Source organism: Piliocolobus tephrosceles, chromosome 9, assembly GCF_002776525.5.
Source record: "Piliocolobus tephrosceles isolate RC106 chromosome 9, ASM277652v3, whole genome shotgun sequence".
NCBI classification, from domain to species: Eukaryota; Metazoa; Chordata; class Mammalia; order Primates; family Cercopithecidae; genus Piliocolobus; species Piliocolobus tephrosceles.
The window spans coordinates 114,105,701-114,128,196 of NC_045442.1; the positions used below are offsets into that span (position 1 = coordinate 114,105,701).

General features: G+C 43.7%; 2 protein-coding genes across 2 annotated transcripts; both read right to left on the bottom strand.

The window, feature by feature from the left end:
• Positions 1 to 6,088: 6,088 nt before the first annotated feature.
• LOC111549949 (butyrophilin subfamily 2 member A2-like) lies at positions 6,089 to 7,724 on the bottom strand. Its single transcript, XM_026454820.1, is given in 4 exon segments — positions 6,089 to 6,593; positions 6,595 to 6,681; positions 6,737 to 7,484; positions 7,487 to 7,724. Coding segments are annotated over 4 exon segments (1,551 nt in total). The 5' UTR covers positions 7,698 to 7,724.
• A 5,976-nt stretch (positions 7,725 to 13,700) lies between these two features.
• On the bottom strand, positions 13,701 to 21,997 carry VIM (vimentin). Its single transcript, XM_023223149.1, has 9 exons — positions 21,243 to 21,997; positions 20,516 to 20,576; positions 17,508 to 17,603; positions 17,259 to 17,420; positions 16,373 to 16,498; positions 15,802 to 16,022; positions 15,297 to 15,340; positions 14,809 to 14,894; positions 13,701 to 14,060 (listed from the first exon to the last, which is right to left on the bottom strand). Exons 1-9 carry the CDS (start codon positions 21,803 to 21,805, stop codon positions 14,019 to 14,021), a joined length of 1,401 nt encoding a protein of 466 aa, XP_023078917.1. The 5' UTR covers positions 21,806 to 21,997; the 3' UTR covers positions 13,701 to 14,018.
• Positions 21,998 to 22,496: the final 499 nt, after the last annotated feature.

Below are 22,496 nucleotides of genomic sequence, written 5' to 3' on the forward strand. Positions count from 1 at the left end.
TGAAGAAAGAGAAGAATGAAGAAGACATCTTACAAGTCCAGTACAGTCTGCTTCACATAACCACAGTTCAGCTGCCATCTCATTGTAATTGCATGAACATTCCCAAGTAAACTCTCCAGCTGAGCCAACTCATAGAACCATAAATTGTTGTTTTAAGCTGCTGAGTTTTGCAGTTGGATGTTTCAGAGTGGCAATAGATAACTGGAATGCAAACGCTCTTCAACTTACGATAAGGTCACCTCCCAGTAAACAAATCTTAAGTCGAGGAGCATACTCAATGCATACCTCTTTCACACCATTGTAAACTGGAAAAATCATCAAACCATCGTAAACTGGGGACGTCTGTACCTCTCCCCTCCATAAAAACAACTATAATATGTAGAACACACACACACACACACAAACACGCACACACACACACACCCTGCCCCACCACACACACACCCCTACCTGTTTGAATGCCTGTAAAAGCAAGCAATGCAGTCATGAATTGAGCTGGAGAGTTATACTCCTTGAAAGAAGAAAATTATCCAAGGCAAAATTCACATTTGCCTGGCTTTTCTCATGAGGGTAATTTCCAAATGAAGGAGAGAATGCTCAAACGTAAAATGGAATTCTTACTGGGCTGAGGGGACAGAAATTCATTCCAATTATTGGCCTTCTCCTAAACTGAATGTTCAGGAAGAGACTCCAAGAAACACAGCAGAAAACAGCACCCAGGAAGCTAAAAGTTGGGCAGAAATTTCAGTACCTGAGTAGTGTTGGAGAAACGGAAGTTAGAGTTTAGCTCTGCCAAGGTGGAAGGGCTTTGATAAATGCACGCAGGTTGTAGTTGAGACTGAGAAATACCCCACACTAGGGCTAAAGAACGCAGTTGGGAAGTAAGTACTAGTACTAAGATAATGTTAAAATAGATCAGCCCTAACAAAGGCTAACTCTGGCCAGGAACAAAGAACTAACTCTGGCCAGGATCGAGGCAATGCCTGGTTCTCCCTTTGCCAGTAAAAAAGAAAACTTTTCTTGTTCTTTAGAGGAAGAAAACATCATCCAGGTCCTAAATAAGTATCCATTTAAAATGTCCAGCATTCAGGAGAAATTATGAGACATGCTAAAAAAAAAAAAAAAAAAAAAAGACACCAAATGATCATAACAAACACAGAAGATGGATAAATGTAATTCACATGTTATTCACGTATTGACATTAGCAGACAAAGACATTTAAGCCAATATGAAAAATAAATAAATAAAATAATATAACTACAATTTATATAATTAAGAACATAAAGGAGAAGATAACAGAAAAAATATCTCATATTCTGGAGAGATAGAGGCCTATATTGAGTTATGAACAGCATCGGGACTGGCATCTACTGTCTGAACTCCAAGGACAGAACTTGACCCTCCTTCAGGTTACCTTGCATCAAGGAGAATTGACTGAACTGACCTGGTGGTCTGCTTTGTGACATTTACCAAGTAAAACGGGTAGGCAGTACTGGTCAATACTCCTGGGGAAGATAGCTGTTATGTGGGGAGTGGAATTAATGTATTACGGTTGATTTAAGAAGTAGACAGTGCTTGCTGGTAAGCATGTCCTGTAGGCTTTACTTGTGCTGTATGGCTTTTGTATGTACTATGCACAGTTAAACATATATAGTACACCTTATGCATTTTCCTTATGTTCTCTGTTCTTTCCCACTAGGCTGATAGACTGTGAACTCAGTAAGGGAGGAAACTTAATCATTGTACAGCCAGCACCTAGCACAGTGCCTGATACATACAAGAAACTGAAACTTCCTAAGAAATCAGCCTTCTGGTACTGTGGAATGAGAAAAATTGTCATTGGCAGGTACCCTACATGTTGACTGTTCCAAGGTCTTCGACGGTAGCCTGCTCACCTCCTACAGTGCTCTAAATGAAGTATTTGCTTGACATGAAAGATCTTTGTAGAAAGACTCCATGGAACCAACCTCAAACTGCCCTGACTCTAGACAAGGGATCAGAAAAAAAAAAAAGGAGAAGCTGGGCAGTCACAATTGATCAACAAATCTGTAAGCCATGCATTCCCTATCAATGATTTTGCAAATTTACAGCTTTTGAAAATCTGTATCACAGACCTATTGTGAGTACAAACAAGGAAAGCATTTCCCAATGTTTAACAGTGATCCTAGAATGAGCTGAAGTGTGTTTCCCCAAAATTCATATGCTGAAGCCGTAACCTCCAGTACTTCAAATGTGACTCTATTTGGGCCGGGCGTGGTGGCTCACACCTGTAATCCCAGCACTTTGGGAGGCCCAGGTGGGCAGATCACTTGAGGTCAGGAGTTCGAGACCAGCCTGGCAAACATAGCAAAACCCCGTCTCTATTCAAAATACAAAAGTTAGCTGGGCATGGTGGTGTGTACCTGTAATCCTAGCTACTTGGGAGGCTGAGGTAGGAGAATTGCTTGAACCCAGGAGGCAGAGGTTGTAGTGAGCCAAGATTGTGACACTGCACTCCAGCCTGGGTGACAGAGTGACTTCATCTCAAAACAACAACAACAACAACAAAAAGCAATTGTAATGGTATTTGGCGAGAAGGCCTTTAAATACGTGATTAAGATAAAATGGAGCCATATGGGTAGGCCCTAATCCAATAGGACTAGTATCTTTAGAAGAAGATACTAGGACACAGACCAAACAGAATGAGGGGTGACCATGTGAGGTCACAGGGAGAATGTGTCATCTGCAAGTCAAGGGGAGAGGCTCAGAATAAACCAACCCTGCCAGCACCTCTATCTTGGACTTCCAGCCTCTGTCACTGTGAGACAATAAAATTCTGTTGTTTAAACCACCCAGTCTGTGGTATTCTGTTACAGCAACACTAGCCAAGTAGTACGGACCCTTCTTCATGTAGCTGGTCTGGCAGGTTGGAGAGGGAGACTTCGTGTGGGCGTAGTGTCTGCTTTATCCTTGCTTCCTTCAAAGAGCTCATGAGTAATCCTTAGGATCGAGCTGTCTTAGGCTGTTTGGGCTGCTGTAACAAAAATCACGTGCACTGGGTGGCTTTTAAACAACAGAAACATTTCTCGCAGCTCTGGAGACTGAGAAGTTCATGATCAAAGCGCCAGCAGATTCCATGTCTGGTGAGGGCCTCTTCCTCCTGGTTCATAGAAGGTTCCTTCTGGCTGTGTCCTCGCATGATGGAAGGGACAAGTAGGTTTTTAAGGGTCTCTTTTTTTTTTAGATGGGGTCTCCTCTGTCACCCAGGCTGGGGTACAGTGGCACCTTCTTAGCTCACTGCAGCCTTGAGTTCCTGGGTTCCTGTGATCCTCCCACCTCAGCCTCCCAAGTAGCTGGGACTATAAGCACATATCACCATGCCTGCTTTTTTTTTTTTTATTTTTTTGTGGATATGGGGCATCATATTGTTGCCCAAGCTGGTCTTGAACTCTGGCCTCAAGCAATCCTCCTGTCTCAGCCTCCCAAAGTGTTGGGACTATGGGGTATATGTTATTTTATTTTATTTTATTTTATTTATTTTTTTGAGGTAGGGTCTCACTCTGTAACCCAGGTTGGAGTGCAGTGGCATGATCTTGGCTCATGTAAGTTCTGCCTCCAGGGCTTAAGTGATTCTCTAACCTCAGCCTCCCGAGTAGCTGGGACTACAGGTGTGCACCACCGCATCTGGCTTTTTTTTTTTTTTTTTTTTTTTGTAGACACAGGGTTTCATCATGTTGCCCAGGCTGGTCTGAAATTCCTGGACTCAAACAATCCACCTGCCTCAGCCTCCAAACGTGCTGAGATTACAAGCGTGAGCCACCACACCCGGCCTGGAGTTTCTTTTATAAGACCATTAATCTCATTCATAAGGGCTTCAGCCTCCTAAGAGAATTATATCTGAATACCATCACGTTGCAGGTTAGGTTTCAACATAAAATCTGGGGGGACGCAAACATTCAGACTATATTTGCAGTGAAAGTCTGCCTCCCTCCCCCATCACCACACACACTCACTCCTTTAGTCTCATAGCCTGGGAAGAGGTTTTGTTTTCTTAGCGCCTTTGTTAGCGGCTAGTTATGGGAAGACAACTCACTACATTTTAGGCTAAAAGTAGACATTTGTTTCATTCACCAGCAGCCTGTTCCATCTGTCACTGTGAGAAAACTTAGCGGGACTTTACAGTCACGTGAGTTCCATGGATTTCACCATCCCCTTAGTAACTTTTTTTCAGACTTAAACACTTTATGCCACCATTTCCTTCTCCCCACACCCCTACTTTTTTCCATCTCCTTTAATCTTGGATTAACGTTATACATAAAAGAACCAAGCATTAATCTCTCTTTCACCATAGGTGGTGAGAACACAGTTGCTTTTTATAAATTTTTCAAAGTGGAAGATAAGGAAAAACGCTAACAGTATAATTAAAGATAAAATAAAAGAAGACTGAAATAGATTTGAATTCGTATGAGATGGGGCCCCTGCAAAACTTTTCATTACGGTCTAATTTCCGACAGTCACAGATAAGGGAGGCCCACTCCTCTTTTCCATTTCTGGGATGTGACTTTAGAAAGAGCTGTAAGAGGTTTTTTAAAATTGAGATTCAGGGGTGTATGTGCAGGTTTGTTACATAGATATATTGTGTAATCCTGGAGCTTGGGCTGTTATTGAACCCGTCACCCAGTGAACATAGTACTGAATAGATGGTTTTTCAACACTTGCCCTCCTCCCAACCTCCTCCTTTTTGAAGTCCCCAGTTTCTGTTGTTTCCATCTGTAAAGGATTTTTTTTTTTTTTTTTGAGACAGAGTCTCACTCTGTTGCCCAGGCTAGAGTGCAGTGGCACAATCTCAGCTCACTGCAACCTCCGTCTCCTGGGTTCAAACAATTCTCATGCCTCAGCCTCCTGAGTAGTTGAGATTACAGGTGTGCACCACCACGGTTGGCTAATTTTTGTATTTTTAGTAGAGACAGGGTTTTGCCTTATTGGCCAGGCTGGTCTTGAACTCCTGACCTCAGGCGATCCACCCATCTTGGTCACCATGCCTGGCCTTCATCTGTAAGGGATTTTTTTTTTTTTTTCACACTTCTTTTTCTTTTATTTGGACACAATAGATTGCTTTTTCACAGAACATCCTATTTATACTAACCTATAATTGATTTATTCATGCTATTTTAACATGAATGAAAAGATAGCATTTGAAATTTTTGTTTCAATGTCAAATGCCATAAATATTAACAAATATTAGCCCAAATAAACAAAAGCTCTTTAAGGTCCTCAATAATTCTAAGTGTCTAAAGATATAATTAGATCAGGAAGTTTGAAGCCACTGGTGTCCCCACTGAACCTGAATGCTGACGTAGACCAGGTCCAGTACTGCCCTGCTCGACCAGGACCTCAAACCTCAACCACACTCAGGGGCTAAGTACTGACTCCTTGCTTATTGCAGGGACACATGAAGCAATCCACATCCACATGAGTCCATGTTCTTCATTCATCTTCATCCCAGGTCCAGGCCTGTGGGTGTATGTTGTGGAAATCCTGGGGCTGGGTGGAAATGAGCCATCATCTCCCAGGACCCTTTAGCTGTTATGGTGGGACTTAGCCATCCTTACAACCTTGGTGCCTTCCAGCTCTCTGGTTCCACTTCCTCTTTCTCTGACCTGCATATCTGGTTCCCTCTACCCTCTGGTGGTCCTGTGGATTCCTCTCTCCTCTCTCATCCTGGCGAATCCTGTTGGCCTCATTCCAAGTCCATAGCATCTGGTGTCAACTGGCATATTGGGCTCAATGTGGTCATTCTGATGTAAACAGCAGGTTCGCTGCCCAATAGCTTCTCACACTTTCCTCTTGGCTGGGAGCTATGAAACAACTAGTTCCCATGCCTGGATCCCATCCCATAATTACAAGCAAAGGAACTACTAAAGCCACAGCCTAGTGAGGAGGAGAAAACTGGGGCTGAGGGCTGGAGTGGGTGTGAAAAAGGCAGCTGGAAGATGTTCTCTTATGTGACCAGAGAGGAGGAGAGCATGTCTTCCATTAGGAGTGTTGTGCGGTGGCTGCTGACATGGCCAGGGCTTATCTGCATGGCTGTGAGTCCAGGGAATTGATTCTACAGGCTCTGCTGGGTCCCCACTCTGTGAAGTGTCAGGCCCTCGTCAGGCACTGTGACCCCACTGGCTCCTGTGAGTGCGGGACAGATGAAGATGGGACTGTCATCAGACCGTAACCTGAAGAAGGGCCTCACAGGCACGGAAAATGCTGAATGAGGACACGAGTAGATGTGCGATCTGTCCCTCATGTTGTAGAAGGAGACATCTCCAGCTTCGTAGTCCAGGAAGACGCCCACACGGCAGAGGGACTCCTTCAAAGGGAGAATCCTATCAGGGGAGGACAGGGCCCAGTATTGGTTTCCAAACATCTCCAGGGTCCAGAAGCCATTCTGAGGAATCAGTAGGACCTCCCCTTTCCTCTCAACACTGTCTCCACAGACTCCCACAGTCCACACCATCACATTTTCCACCTCCACCTCCCAGTCATGTTTCCCTGAGGCGAAGCTCTTCCATCCCAGGACACGAGGCTGACTGTCGAATCTCTCTGGGTTGTCAGGCAGTCTGCCTGTAGGGGCCCCGTCTCACACTTCTCCGGTCCTCTGACAGGAAGAGCTCGGGATGAGTGGTGTCTGGATCCAGGACCACATCAGCAAAGAGGAAAGGTCCATGGGCCCCGGTATCTGGTAAAGCTTGGATTCGTTAGTGCAGCATGTAAGAATGTTCTTCTCCATCGCAATTCTTCTTGAAGTTGCTGTGCAATTTCTTTTTCCTCTTGTTCAACTTCCTTTTCCCCGACAGAATCTTTTTCCCTTTGAAGTTTCTTGATGCAACAGATGCTCACAGTCATGAAGATGATGAAAACAGCCAGGATGACAGCCATGGACACCATCCAGGGAGATGTGGTCAGGATGACAGCCAGGGCCACCATCCACGGAGATGTGCTGGGCATAAAGGATTCTGGAATAAAAACAACAGTTTCCTTCTCCTGGCCGAGCAGGGTGTTTTTGATAGAGCAGGATACATTCCTCACAGACTTGTCTCTGATGATCACAGCTGTGGTGACCACGAGGAGGGCTTCTGCATCAGTGATGGAAACCTCCTTCAGGGTGGGCACGATCTCACTGTAGGGGTTCCTCCACACTGTGAGGGGCTCTGGGTACCACCCTCCAGATACGCACTCCAGCCAAATGCTCCCATCCTCTTGGGCCTTGATTTCAATGAGGGGCTTAGAGCCAAGGCCTGCCACCACGAGGCGCAGGATGGCCTTATCATAGGACCTGCCTTCTTGGAAGTAACAGCGGTAGATGCCATTCTCCTGGGCTGTGACATTGTGTACGACCAGGGCCATGCTGCCCCTGCTGATGCCTTTGCTCACAAAGGCGACTCTTCCTCAGTACTCCTCCATCTGCTCCTCTGTTCTCTCTCTCCCACCCTTAAACACAAATACTGCAGGAAGAACTGAGACCAGAACCACCGCACCTCCATGTCCTCAGCATTTTTCTCGGGTGACAGATGGCAGCGTAATGTAGTGTTTTCTCCCACCATGGCCAGGATGGGACTAGCTGGTCCCACGACAGTAAACGGGGCTGAGACCAGTGCACACAGGCTGAGCAGGAGGAGGAGGAGGGAGGCTGGCAGGGAGAAGCGCGGAGCAGCAGCTGGTTCCATGAGCACCCAGGGCAGGCAGGGACCAGAGGCCTCCCATTTAATCACGATGTTTGGAGTTGCAGGACCCGGGATCTGGGACCTGTTGCCTTGGTGGCCAAAAAGTCCCAAGATTCTGTAAGGGATTCTTAAGGTTGGGAGTCCACTAATCTCAATGGGTATGAGCAAAACTTGCTGTCCTGGTTCCTTTCCCCCGAAAGAAAACTGTGGCTTGCTTCTTAATTTTGTTTTTTAATCATAAGGGGTCTGGTGTATGAAGAAAACCAACACGGGTCTGGGGTCTTCCCTGGATGACCCTTATAAGCCAAAGGTGGGATAGAAGTGGAAGAGGAGACAGGCATCATAGGGTTAGGAGACCGTGGGGAACAGTGGTGAGAATGGTTAAAGAACAGAAAACAGAATGAAAAATCAAATAGAAAGTTTCCTAAGGGCCCAAAGACCTGGATGTTTACACTGATAAAATTAATCATGCCATTTTCCATGTCAGTTGTTTGAATATGGGGGTTGAGGGGACAGACACTTTCAGGGAACCCCACGATGAATTCCCTTTCCTATAAGATTATGCTAAGGGTAGCATGACCTGACCACATACAATCTATTGTCCAAACTGTTATTATTAATAATTATGCTTACACAACAGTCAGAAACCAAGAGTATCCCAAGTCACTCTGGCTAGGACTTATTTCAGCAGCCAATCCAATCCTTTTAATCCGTCCATATACTTTTTTGTAAGACGGGATCTCACTCTGTCACCCAGGTTGGAGTTTAGTGGTACTATCTCGGCTCACTGCAACCTCCACCTTCCAGTTTGAAGCAATTCTCCTGCCTCTGCCTCCTGAGTAGCTGGGATTATAGGCATACACCACCACGGCTGGCTAATTTTTGTATTTTTTGTGGAGACAGGATTTCGCTATGTTGGCCAGGCTAGTCTGGAACTCCTGACTTCAAGTGATCCACCCGCCTCAGCCTCCCAAAGTGCTGAGATTATGAGCATGAGCCACTGCATCCGGCCCCAATCCTTTCTTCAATCATGCAGTACCCACAGTAACCGAAATGATGAAAGTCACAGTGAATATTCCTGCAAACAGGCAGGGCTTTGTGAGAACCATCTTACTAGGCAACTCCAGAGAGAAGCAGATGCAAACACAGAAAAATTACGGCAACATCTACCACATTATTCTTGGAGGAGAGAAGATAGTAATATTTCCAGAATTTGAAAGTTAAGAGAAGTCTGAGAATGTACTCGAAGGAGTTTTCACTCCAGAACACACATTATTGGCCATTACTGCACTATTGCCTCTAAGCAATACCTTCTCTCATCTATTTATGTAAGTTCTGTGCTCACACTGAGTGGTTTCTAGAGAGTTTTCCATGACTGTCCCACTTCATTTGTATTGCTCTGGACTTTGAAACCATGTGATTCACATGTAATAATCTCATCTCCCTGGAAGAAAAGGTAGGGGTTTTTATTTAGTGCCTAATGCCATTCTTCAAACACAAAGGTCTTTAAAAATATCTGTATCTATGTCAACATTAGACAGATCAACGAGACAGAAAGTTAACAAGGATATCCAGGAATTGAACTCAACTCTGCACCAAGCAGACCTAATAGACATCTACAGAACTCTCCACCCCAAATAAACAGAATACACATTCTTCTCAGCACCACATCACACTTATTCCAAAACTGACCACATAGTTGGAAGTAAAGCACTCTTCAGCAAATGTAAAAGAACAGAAATTATAACAAATTGTCTCTCAGACCACAGTGCAATCAAACTAGAACTCAGGACTAAGAAACTCAATCAAAACCACTCAACTACATGGAAACTGAACAACCTGCTCCTGAATGACTACTGGGTCTGTAACTAAATGAAGGCAGAAATAAAGATGTTCTTTGAAACCAGTGAGAACAAAGATACAACATACCAGAATCTCTGGGACACATTTAAAGCAGTGTGTAGAGGGAAATTTATAGCACTAAATGCCCACAAGAGAAAGCTGGAAAGATTTAAAATTGACAGTCTAACATCACATTTAAAAGAACTAGAGAAGCAAGAGCAAACACATTCAAAAGCTAGCAGAAGGCAAGAAATAACTAAGATCAGAGCAGAACTGAAGGAGATAGAGACCCAAAAAATCCTCCAAAAAATCAATGAATCCAGGAGTTGGTTTTTTGAAAAGATCAACAAAATTGATAGACCACTAGCAAGACTAATAAAGAAGAAAAGAGAGAAGAATCAAATAGATGCAATAAAAGATCATAAAGGGGATATCACCACCAACCCCAAAGAAATACAAACTACCATCAGAGAATACTATAAACACCTCTATGCAAATAACCTAGAAAACCTAGAAGAAATGGATAATTTCCTGGACACTTACACTCTCCCAAGACTAAACCATGAAGAAGTTGAATCCCTGAATAGACCAATAGTAGGCTCTGAAACTGAGGCAATAATTAATAGCCTACCAACCAAAAAAAGTCCAGGACCAGACGGATTCACAGCCGAATTCTACTGGAGGTACAAGGAGGAGCTGGTACCATTCCTTCTGAAACTATTCCAATCAATAGAAAAAGAGGGAATCCTCCCTAACTCATTTTATGAGGTCAACATTATCCTGATACCAAAGCCTGGGAGAGACACAACAAAAAAAGAGAATTTTAGACCAATATTCCTGATGAACATCAATGCAAAAATCCTCAATAAAATACTGGCAAACTGAATCCAACAGCACATCAAAAAGCTTATCCACCATGATCAAGTGGGCTTCATCCCTGGAATGCAAGGCTGGTTCAACATATGCAAATCAATAAATGTAATCCAGCATATAAACAGAACCAAAGACAAAAACCACATGATTATCTCAATAGATGCAGAAAAGGCCTTTGACAAAATTCAACAGCCCTTCATGCTAGAAACACTCAATAAATTCAGTATTGATGGAACATATCTCAATATAGTAAGAGCTATTTATGACAAACCCACAGCTAATATAATACTGAATGGGCAAAAACTGGAAAAATTCCCTTTGAAAACTGGCACAAGACAGGGATGCCCTCTCTCACCACTCCTATTCAACATAGTGTTGGAAGTTCTGGCTAGGGCAATCAGGCAAGAGAAAGAAATCAAGGGTATTCAGTTAGGAAAAGAAGAAGTCAAATTGTCCCTGTTTGCAGATGACATGATTGTATATTTAGAAAACCCCACTGTCTCAGCCCAAAATCTCCTTAAGCTGATAAGCAACTTCAGCAAAGTCTCAGGATACAAAATTAATGTGCAAAAATCACAAGCATTCTTATACACCAGTAACAGACAAACAGAGAGCCAAATCATGAATGAACTCCCATTCACAATTGCTTCAAAGAGAATAAAATACCTAGGAATCCAACTTACAAGGGATGTAAAGGACCTCCTGAAGGAGAACTACAAACCACTGCTCAGTGAAATAAAAGAGAACACAAACAAATGGAAGAACATACCATGCTCATGGATAGGAAGAATCAATATCGTGAAAATGGCCATACTGCCCAAGGTTATTTATAGATTCAATGCCACCCTCATCAAGCTACTAATGACTTTCTTCACAGAATTGGAAAAAACTGCTTTAAAGTTCATATGGAACCAAAAAAGAGCCCGCATTGCCAAGACAATCCTAAGTCAAAAGAACAAAGCTGGAGGCATCACGCTACCTGACTTCAAACTATACTACAAGGCTACAGTAACCAAAACAGCATGGTACTGGCACCAAAACAGAGATACAGACCAATGGAACAGAACAGAGTCCTCAGAAATAATACCACACATCTACAACTATCTGATCTTTGACAAACCTGAGAGAAACAGGAAATGGGGAAAGGATTCCCTATTTAATAAATGGTGCTGGGAAAATTGGCTAGCCATAAGTAGAAAGCTGAAACTGGATCCTTTCCTTACTCCTTATACGAAAATTAATTCAAGATGGATTAGAGACTTAAATGTTAGACCTAATACCATAAAAACCCTAGAAGAAAACCTAGGTAGTACCATCCAGGACATAGGCATGGGCAAGGACTTCATGTCTAAAACACCAAAAGCAATGGCAACAAAAGCTAAAATTGACAAATGGCATCTAATTAAACTAAAGAGCTTCTGCACAGCAAAAGAAACTACCATCAGAGTGAACAGGCAACCTACAGAATGGGAGAAAATTTTTGCAATCTACTCATCTGACAAAGGGCTAATATCCAGAATCTATAAAGAACTCGAACAAATTTATGAGAAAAAAACAAACAACCCCATCAAAAAGTGGGCAAAGGATATGAACAGACATTTCTCAAAAGAAGATATGCATACAGCCAATGGACACATGAAAAAATGCTCATCATCACTGGCCATCAGAGAAATGCAAATCGAAACCACAACGAGATACCATCTCACACCAGTTAGAATGGCAATCATTAAAAAATCAGGAAACAACAGGTGCTGGAGAGGATGTGGAGAAATAGGAACACTTTTACACTGTTGGTGGGATTGTAAACTGGTTCAACCATTGTGGAAAACAGTATGGCGATTCCTCAAGGATCTAGAGCTAGAAATACCATATGACCCAGCCATCCCATTACTGAGCATATACCCAAAGGATTATAAATCATGCTGCTATAAAGACACATGCATACGTATGTTTATTGTGGCCCTATTCACAATAGCAAAGACTTGGAATCAACCCAAATGTCCATCAGTGACAGACTGGATTAAGAAAATGTGGCACATATACACCATGGAATACTATGCAGCCATAAAAAAGGATGAGTTTGTGTCCTTTGTAGGGACATGGATGCAGCTGGAAACCATCATTCTCAGCAAACTATCGCAAGAACAGAAAACCAAACACCGCATGTTCTCACTCATAGGTGGGAATTGAACAATGAGATCACTTGGACATGGGAAGGGGAACATCACACACCGGGGCCTATTATGGGGAGGGGGGAGAGGGGTGGGATGGCATTGGGAGTTATACCTGATGTAAATGACGAGTTGATGGGTGCTGATGAGTTGATGGGTGCAGCACACCAACATGGCACAAGTATACATATGTAACAAACCTGCACGTTGTGCATGTGTACCCTAGAACTTAAAGTATAATAAAAAATAATAAAAAGAAAAAAAAATCTGTATCTATAGATAGACGGATATAGGTATAGATATCACAAACACACACACAGTAAAGCAGAGTGGTTTCCTATATTAAAACTTGGTGAACTGGGCTGAGTGTGGTAGCTCATGCCTGTAATCCCAGCATTTTGGGAGGCTGAGGGAAGATTGCTCGAGCACAGGAGTTCCAGACTAGTCTGGACGACACATCGAGACCCCAGCTCTACAAAAAATTTTAAAAATTAGCCAGGTGTGTGTTAAGTTGTGGGAAGACAACTCACATTTTAGGCTAAAGTTAGACATTTATTTGTTTCGAATACTAGCTACTGAGGAAGCTGAGGTGGGAGGATTGCCTGAGCCTAGGAGTTGGCTGCAGTAAACTATGATTGAGTCATTTTACTCCAGCTTGAGTGACAAAGTGAGATCCTGTCTTAAATAAAACCTCGGTGAACTTTTTCCATTTCTCTGCATCTTGCTAGTGGAAGATAAGTCCCTGTATCTTGACAACTTCCTATGTGCTTTAACTCTCAAAGTGGAATTTGTGCTACTATATGCTATATGTACTAAAAAAGTTTTTATTTTTTAATTTTATGAAGTCTGTTTGTTATTATTAAAATCACAGAGCTGAGCTCATTGTATAGAGACCTATCTTCATTTTGGTACAAGTTATTTTATTCGACAGCACCTATTTGTAAATGTTTTTAAGTAATAATAAAAAGAAGTGAGGTCTATCAAAAATGACAAAATTAAGAACTACATCTCAAGCATAAATAACCTGAATTTATCAAGTTACATGATTGTAATGACAAATTAACTAATAGGACCAAATAGAGAATTGTTTAGCTACTATCCAATAAATAACACAACAAAAGAGTTTTTCCAAAGATTTATTGAAGCAGAAAAAGTTGGTCAGATACTTGCTGGAAAAAAAGCAGTTTTAATGATATTCAAAATACCTTTTAAAAAGTATTCTAGCACAAGATTTTTCTGTAAACTAGATTATGTTGTAAACTTTTTTCTAAATCTTTTAGGAGTGTCGGTTGTTAAGAACTAGAGCTTATTCCTATTCCAAATCTATCTTGCGCTCCTGAAAAACTGCAGAAAGGCACTTGAAAGCTGTTTCTTTAAGATATGGATTTCTTTTTTATTCTTGCTGGTAATATATTGTTGCACTGAGTGTGTGCAATTTTTATTCAAGGTCATCGTGATGCTGAGAAGTTTCGTTGATAACCTGTTTAAAAAAAAAACCCAAATAAATGTAATGCCACATGCCAAAGATTAAATTATCCTATATATCATGGCAAATAAAAATCCTGCTAAATATATATAATTTATTGTGCAAATCAGAAGGTTATATTGCTTCTTCATGAATGAAAGCTAGAAGCAGCAGACACACAGGACTCTCTTCCACTACAGGCAATATAAGGATCCAATGGAACGTTGTAACTTACAAAAAGAATTTTTTTTAAAAAAAGTGTGTTTATAAAGGATGGTATAATAGTTGTACACAACACAGCCAAGTTTAAAAGCAATTAAGACATATTAAAATTAAATGATCGTATGGCACATGCTTGTATTATATAGATGGGTTTAGGAATCTATAAAGTATGGAGGTAGGAAGACGCCATATGTCCAGGATCAAAGCATTCCCCATACTGAGGTAGTCTAGTGAAGCTGTTTCTTGTAGTTGCTTTAGGAAGTGGTTTAAGGACGCTTACTCCCACTTCAAATTAAGCACCAAAGCAAATCACTAATTTTGGAGTGTAGGAAGATTGCTATCTCAGCTTCACATCCAGGAGCCAAATAATTACTTGGCTGTGTGTACTGCTGGAAGAAGGGGCCTATTCTTTTTTTAGTAGGCATGAATGAAACCTGAACCTCTCAAATTAGCCTGCTGTATCTGAGATGCAGATTCACTGATTTAAAACATAGCAACTCCTGCCTGAGATTACTCTACATTTTACTTAAAAGATACCAACCTGTCCATCTCTAGTTTCAACCGTCTTAATCAGAAGTGTCCTTTTTGAGTGGGTGTCCACCAGAGGGAGTGAATCCAGATTAGTTTCTAAATAAACAAAAAGAGGCCAAAAATGAGTACAAATGAGTTTTTTCTTAGAAAAACCAAGTAACCATTTTAGTGAAACAATTATGATTTGTGGGGGAGAGACAATTGTGTAAAGTGTTACTCCCCAAATAATTTTAGAGTGGTCTCTGTTTGCAAACCCAGGCCCTGACACACTTGAGAATCAGGATGAGATAGCAATTGCGGCAGGAAGAAGGAAAACGGAGTTTGCATTTAACTTAGAGCATAGAATGCAAGAGTGTACTTGGGTTTGAAAATTAGAGGTTTTACAGAGTTTTCTCTTATATGGCATTTTTCAGATATCCTAAAAAAAAGAATGCTTTGACATAAACACAATGGTTACCAGCTGCTGACGTTTTACTTAAAGGGAAATAAAATGCTTACCCCTCAGGTTCAGGGAGGAAAAGTTTGGAAGAGGCAGAGAAATCCTATAAACAGATTAAGAGAAACAGTAAAATTGTTGGCACATAACTTCAAACACTAGGAACAAATTAATACACTTCTCGTGTTCGTCATGTAAGAAAACATATTGTTTTAAGTCATAAACTAGGGATTTGTCTCAGAAACATTTTCCTATGACTGGTCTTGTTAGTACATTTAAAATATGTTACTACAAGCACTTTCTCCACAGAGGCATGAACAGGAGTTAGAAGAGTGGAGGCTTTGACAGATTTGTGGGTTCAAATCCCAGCTCTGCTGTTGGTTAACCCTTACTTCAGCAAGTCATTTACTCTCTCTCAATTCAAATTCCTCCTCTACAAAAAGTGGAAAGTAGTTACCTCAAAGAAACTTTCTAAAGATTAAATGTGACACTGTGCTTAGAGGCCAGTGGCACAGGGCCTAACAAATGGTCACCATTAGTTCACACATCCAAGTCTGAGTTCCCTACCTGCTCTCCTCGCCTTCCAGCAGCTTCCTGTAGGTGGCAATCTCAATGTCAAGGGCCATCTTAACATTGAGCAGGTCTTGGTATTCACGAAGGTGACGAGCCATTTCCTCCTTCATATTCTGAATCTCATCTTGTAGACGGCCAATAGTGTCTTGGTAGTTAGCAGCTTCAACGGCAAAGTTCTCTTCCATTTCACGCATCTGGCGTTCCAGGGACTCATTCTGCAGGAGGTAAGACAGATTTCTGGTGTTATTTCTCAGAAAACCCCAGCTGTTCCTAGAACCATTTACAGACCTTCTGCAATAATTTCCATTAGTGGCAAATGGCGACCACTATAATTTTTGGTGGAGAATACAAGTACCAAGTCCTTCGTATTAGAAGCAATGATATATGCAAGCTAAAACCTTCAAGAACTCCATCAAGTCCTTTTTGAGTCTGTCTTGATAATTCATTTTCTTTGCATTATGGTATAAATTTTTACTCACTCAGCATCTTGTTCAGGTATCACCATGAGCTTAGTCAACAGAATGAGCCATCATTTTCCCTCTTTTACTGCAGGGTTGGTACTCACGGTTCCTTTAAGGGCATCCACTTCACAGGTGAGGGACTGCACCTGTCTCCGGTATTCATTGGACTCCTGCTTTGCCTGGCGTAGGGCGTCATTGTTCCGGTTGGCAGCCTCGGAGAGGTCAGCAAACTGTTAGGAAGAAAACAGAAATGTAGATTGCTCACATTCAAGTCTTTTGATTCGCTTAGAAAAAAAATCGTATTTCTCACTGAATGTCTTCCAGTATAGGTTTAAATTTCTGTTTTGAAAGTCAGGGAAAGAGCAGTGGAGTACTGACATTAATATTTTCAGAGTTCGGTCCACTATGCTCATTTGAACACAGTGGATGTCAAAGGTATGGCATTGGGGTTTACTTGGAGGCAAGGTTAGGGGGAAGGGAGTCTGCTATTCTGAACGAGGTGATGTGGCCAGGTGTGGTGGCTCACACCTGTAATCCCAACATTTTGGGAGGCTAAGGCAGGTGGATCACCTGAGCTCAGGAGTTTGAGAGCAGCCTGGTCAACATGGTGAAACCCCATCTCTACTAAAAAGACAAAAATTAGCCGGACATGGTGGTGCTTGCCTGTGGTCCCAGCTACTTAGGAGGCTGAGATAGGAGAATCACTTGAACTTGGGAGGCGGAGGCTGCAGTGTGCCAAGATGATGCCACTGCGCTCCAGCCTGGGCAGTAGAGCAAGACTCTGTCTCATAAATAAATAAATATACATATAAATAAATAAAGGAGGTGATGTGAGTGGTGGGAAGGCCGTGGTGACAAACACAATGTGAGCAAGAAGTCAAAGCCAGCTTTGCATTGGAGCTAGAGGATATTTAGGAATCACACACAGGTATGTGGTTTTGAGAACACAATGCTTTTCTTTTGTTCAAGCTGCACTGATTTGTTTCCTACCTTGGACTTGTACCATTCTTCTGCCTCCTGCAGGTTCTTGGCAGCCACACTTTCATATTGCTGACGTACGTCACGCAGGGCAGCGGTGAGGTCAGGCTTGGAAACATCCACATCGATTTGGACATGCTGTTCCTGAATCTGAGCCTGCAGCTCCTGGATTTCCTGCAAAAAGAACAGACAGACGGTCAGCTGTGCCAACCGTGGGGGCTGCCTTACCCTCATTTATTCCCTGAAAGTCACTCCACTAACCTCTTCGTGGAGTTTCTTCAAAAAGGCAATCTCTTCTTGCAAAGATTCCACTTTGCGTTCAAGGTCAAGACGAGCCAGAGAGGCATTGTCAACATCCTATTTTGAACAGAGAAAAGACAGGACATTGAGGATGTAAAAGTCTATGGCTTATCTCATTTATCTGTCTTAGATTAACCATCTGAACCTAGTCTCCTTACTACAGAAAAGGTGTTGACACATTTTATGACCCTTGAATAGGTTTATAAATCATTCAGTGCTATAATATGCTGTGCTTTCTCCTGCTCACTAATATATTTTAATTGTGACCCCTTGTGTTTTACTCAAGGTGGTGATCAGACAATTTTAAAATAAATAAATGTCCACACACATGGTAAACTGCACTCAGTCATGACTGAATCCACATTTTACCAGTGACATTTTAAAATTACTTTTTAAGGCTGGTCATGGTGGCTCTTGCTTGTAATCCCAGCACTTTGGGAGACCGAGGCGGGTGGATCACTTGAGGTCAGGAGTTTGAGACCAGCCTAGCCAACATGGCGAAACCCCGTCTCTATGGAAAATACAAAAATTAGCTGGGTGTGTGGCACACACCTGTAGTCCCAGCTACTTGAGAGGTTGAGGCAGGATAATTTCTTCAACCCTAGGAGGCAGAGGTTGCAGTGAGCCGACATAGAGCCACTGCACTCCAGCCTGGGCAACAGAGTAACACTCTGTCTCAAAAAATAAAGTAATTCCTTTAAGTTAATTACTTTTTAAATCTAGAAAATCTATGCCACAACATTTTTAAGATTTGTTTTGTAATTTCATGGAGTAACATGATGATAGAGGTGGACAAATTTTCACAACTTCATGTACACTTGAGTACATGGAGAACAGAAACTTGTGCTTCAAGAGTTTTAGTTTTTTTTCCCACTCAAATCTTTTGAAACTTATCCTTAGGCTCCAAAGCAAACATGCAGTCATCTGGCATCCATTGTACAAGGCTAGATTTATATTCAATAATAACCCAATTCAGGATATGCATGCCAAAGATTCAGTTCAGGAAAAATTGGAAAAGAAATGTAACTCTGAACTGTATTTTCTTTGCTTTCTCTGATGGATTTTTCTTCTAAAACTCCTTTGACTCATCCTACAAAGGCGTATCTTTTTCACTTGCCACTGTATCCGTTCAGTTGGCCCGTTTCAGAATGACTGGTTAAACTTGCAGAGAATGAAACTACATGAAGGATTTTTGCTGATTCAGCTGTCCTTCTATGTTTCCATTTGTAAAGCTCAACATTCCAATTCAGAACATGTAATCTTGCAACTAAGATTTTATTTCCTCTCAAAAGGATGCGTGAGGATTGTTTACCTTCTCAGCAATTATATTTGGAGTTCAGTTTATAGCCTTATGGTCTTAAACTGTTGAGACTTTTCTATCACCTTAGTGGAAAAATGAATGAAGAGTGGGTGATAAAAAGATCAGACTTGATGAAAACATTCATTTTTATTTGCTAAGCCCTAAGAAATACATAAAAGATATTTTACTAATCTCCAAAGAAAGATCAATGTGGTATTACTATTACATTGAAGAGAATGAGGAATTTTGCTTACATGGAAGAGAATGAGGAATTCTGCTTAATCTCTAAACAGAGGATCTTTTGTATTGATGTTGTTTTATGTTAACTCACTACTCTGTAGAAAACATTACAGGTATGATAATCAAAAATGCTCAAGGACTAAAACGAACCACACATTGCTGTGGTTAAATTAATTTGGCAAATGTTTTTCAGTTTCAAAATGTTGTACTACACTATTCATCTGAGAGTGCTTTGCAGTTAATCCCAGCAAATATTCCAGAGAATAAAACTATAGACTATAATGGGGATCTTCTGGCTTCTGGATTCCAATTTTAAGTCAAAATTTCTGTAAGTCCATCCAATTTTGGTGGAAAAAAAAAAAACGCACAAAAACCCTTTAGTTAAAATTGAATTTTTCAGCCTTGGGTTTATCACTATTATTATTATTTTTTATGGCGAGAGTGCTAAAGAATACAAGAATCCAATCAAGAAAGGACTTTCAAAATGTGAGGTATGTTTGTAGCTTTAAAAACTTTTTACGTTACATACTTCTCAAGTCTGGGCCAGATATTAGATAACGGATGTTAGCAAAAACTTGTGTCCAATTAGAACCGTGCTTACATCACTACATATTCAATAAGAATGTAGCCTGCTGCAAAGCTTCCCCGGGAACACAAAGACTCCTATTATTTCTGTCCACAGCCACCACATTTGCCAGAATGTCTGTATCTACATTCCATAGTGAAGCCCATAGAAACCATTAATACCCCTCAGCCGAGGGGACAGATGGCTCCTTTTCACCCTTATTAGATCACAAAATAGTTGTGCATAGTGATACTTCCATCGAACTTTAATGCCACAATAGAAGTTGCAAAGAAGAAAAGAAACTTGCTGGCTCCATTCCAGTTGGAAACTAAGTTTTCTTATCTTCCAACACGTTTTCCATTTTAAACTGTAGGGCATAACTGCGCTTTTTGTGACCTTGTAAAAATTAAGCAACTTGACTTTGGCAAACCACAATCTAAAACTGTGACCGTTCGAAACCAGAAGGTCAATGTGTTGCAAAACTGTGCAACATTTTGGAAACAAAGTAAAATGTTAAAGGATTTTTCTTTATGTCCCAAGGAACGGCTTAGAAATAATTCAAGGATCGCTTGAACCCGGGAGGCGGAGGTTGCTGCGAGCCAAGATCTCGCCACTTCACTCCAGCCTAGGCGACAGAGTGAGACTCCGTCTCAAAAAAATAAAAAAAAATCGTCCAAGCGGTTTTATTAATATTTTTTCTAATAATAAGAAGCTCCAATCTGTGGTCTTCCCGCCACTAGAGGGCTTTACGCGCAGCCCTGAAGTTTTGCACTTTTTAGACGTGGGTTAAGCAACTTTTAGAATTGCTCGTGGGTTGTGTTGGGTGGGGTCAGGTGGCTGCGAGTGGGAAGAGAGCCTACAAACCTGTCTGAAAGATTGCAGGGTGTTCTCGGCTTCCTCTCTCTGAAGCATCTCCTCCTGCAATCTGAAACAGTTGCGCATTAACCAAAGGGGAACTGGGAAACCGCCAGGGGCGGGGCGGCCACACCCAACCACCACGTCGCCGCTATGCGCCTCCAGAGCCGCTGCGCCACCTCCGCGCAACTAGCGCTTGCAGCTTTCAGGCCTGCGGTCCTCGGCAGGTTTCAGTGGGACCTTGGGCACCGCGCAGAGGGGCAATCACGGTCGCCGCACAGACCTGCAGGACAGCCCCGCCAGCCCCACCCCCGAGAGACCATCCCTTTGTCTCGCTCCCTCCACCGCCCTCCCCTCCTTCCTTCTCCCGCCTGGGAATTGGCAGCCCGCCAGAAGGGGCAGGAAACTTTATCATAAAGTTTGTAGGACTCGCTCTCATTGTGCCCAAGGACCTTCAACTGCACACAAAGTGGTAGCTTTAAGAAATCTGTAACTTGAAACGGAGCGTCCTTGGGCAATGTGTGGAGACAGAGGGGGAAATGCGAACTGCAAAGTCTGGTTTCTGGGCGGGGCTGCGCCGCCACAGCCACAGCCGCTGCTCTCCGTAGTCCCCCCCGGCAGGCCTCCCCCGGGCCTCATCCCCAAGGGCGTGGCAGCCCTGGCGGGGGCGGGGGGCGTTCCCCTCTCCCTCCAGCCCCCTCCCGAGGCCCAGCGACTTGCATGGGCGCAGCCTTACTTCTCCCGGAGGCGCATGATGTCCTCGGTCAGGTTGTCGCGCTCCACCTCGACGCGGGCTTTGTCGTTGGTTAGCTGGTCCACCTGCCGGCGCAGCTCCCGCATCTCCTCCTCGTAGAGGTCCCCCAGGCGCGACTTGCCCTGGCCCTTGAGCTGCTCGAGCTCGGCCAGCAGGATCTTATTCTGCTGCTCCAGGAAGCGCACCTTGTCGATGTAGTTGGCGAAGCGGTCATTCAGCTCCTGCAGCTCCACCTTCTCGTTGGTGCGGGTGTTCTTGAACTCGGTGTTGATGGCGTCGGCCAGCGAGAAGTCCACCGAGTCCTGCAGGAGCCGCACCCCGGGCACGCTGCTCCGCAGGCGCACGGCAGAGGAGCGCGTGGCATACACGCCGCCCGGGGACGAGGCGTAGAGGCTGCGACTGGTGCTGGGGCGCAGCGCGCTGCCCAGGCTGTAGGTGCGGGTGGACGTAGTCACGTAGCTCCGGCTGGAGCTCGGCCGGCTAGCGGTGCCCGGGCCGCCGAACATCCTGCGGTAGGAGGACGAGGACACGGACCTGGTGGTCATGGCTGCGGAGGGTGGCGATGGGCTGGGCTGCGGCGGTGGCGCGGACTGGCTCCCAGAGAAGAGGCGAACGAGGGCGCGGTGGGTGTGGGTGGTGGGAGCGCTGCTGAGTCTCTGGCGCAGGGACCTCGGAGCAACAGTGGCAGAGGACTGGACCCCGCCGAGGGCGCTGTTTTTATAACCCCGTTAGGAAAGAGGGTCCCCTCCCACTGCCATCCCAGCCGCGGAGCGCGCCAGCCAATAGGGACCTGGCGAGAAGCGGGGAGGGTGGGCGGGTGGGGTGGGGGCGCCCTCGAGCCTTTCTTCTCCAGGCCCCGGGACTGGGCTTGGTCCCGTTACTTAAGCGCTGGGTTGGGACTTTTGGGGGCTTTCCGGATGATAGTCTGAGCTGGGCTCACCCTGGGGTGCTGAAAAAGGCGGGGTCGCGCGATGAGGGGGAATCCGCCCGGGACTGAACCAGAGGGGTCCGGTGGCACCGCGCCAAAGGGGCGTGGGAGGAAGCGCGCGGCTGCCTCGGGGCTGCGGTCAGGTGGGGAGACCCGCGAGCAAAGGAGCGGGAAGAGGGAAGAGTAAGGGATCCGGCAGATCTGAAGTCGCTGAGAAAGAAACAAAGAGCGCCTGAGATTGGAACGCGGGGTGGGGGCGCGCACAGCTCAGGAACGCAGGGCTCAGGGCCCCGTGCAGCCTCGCTCAC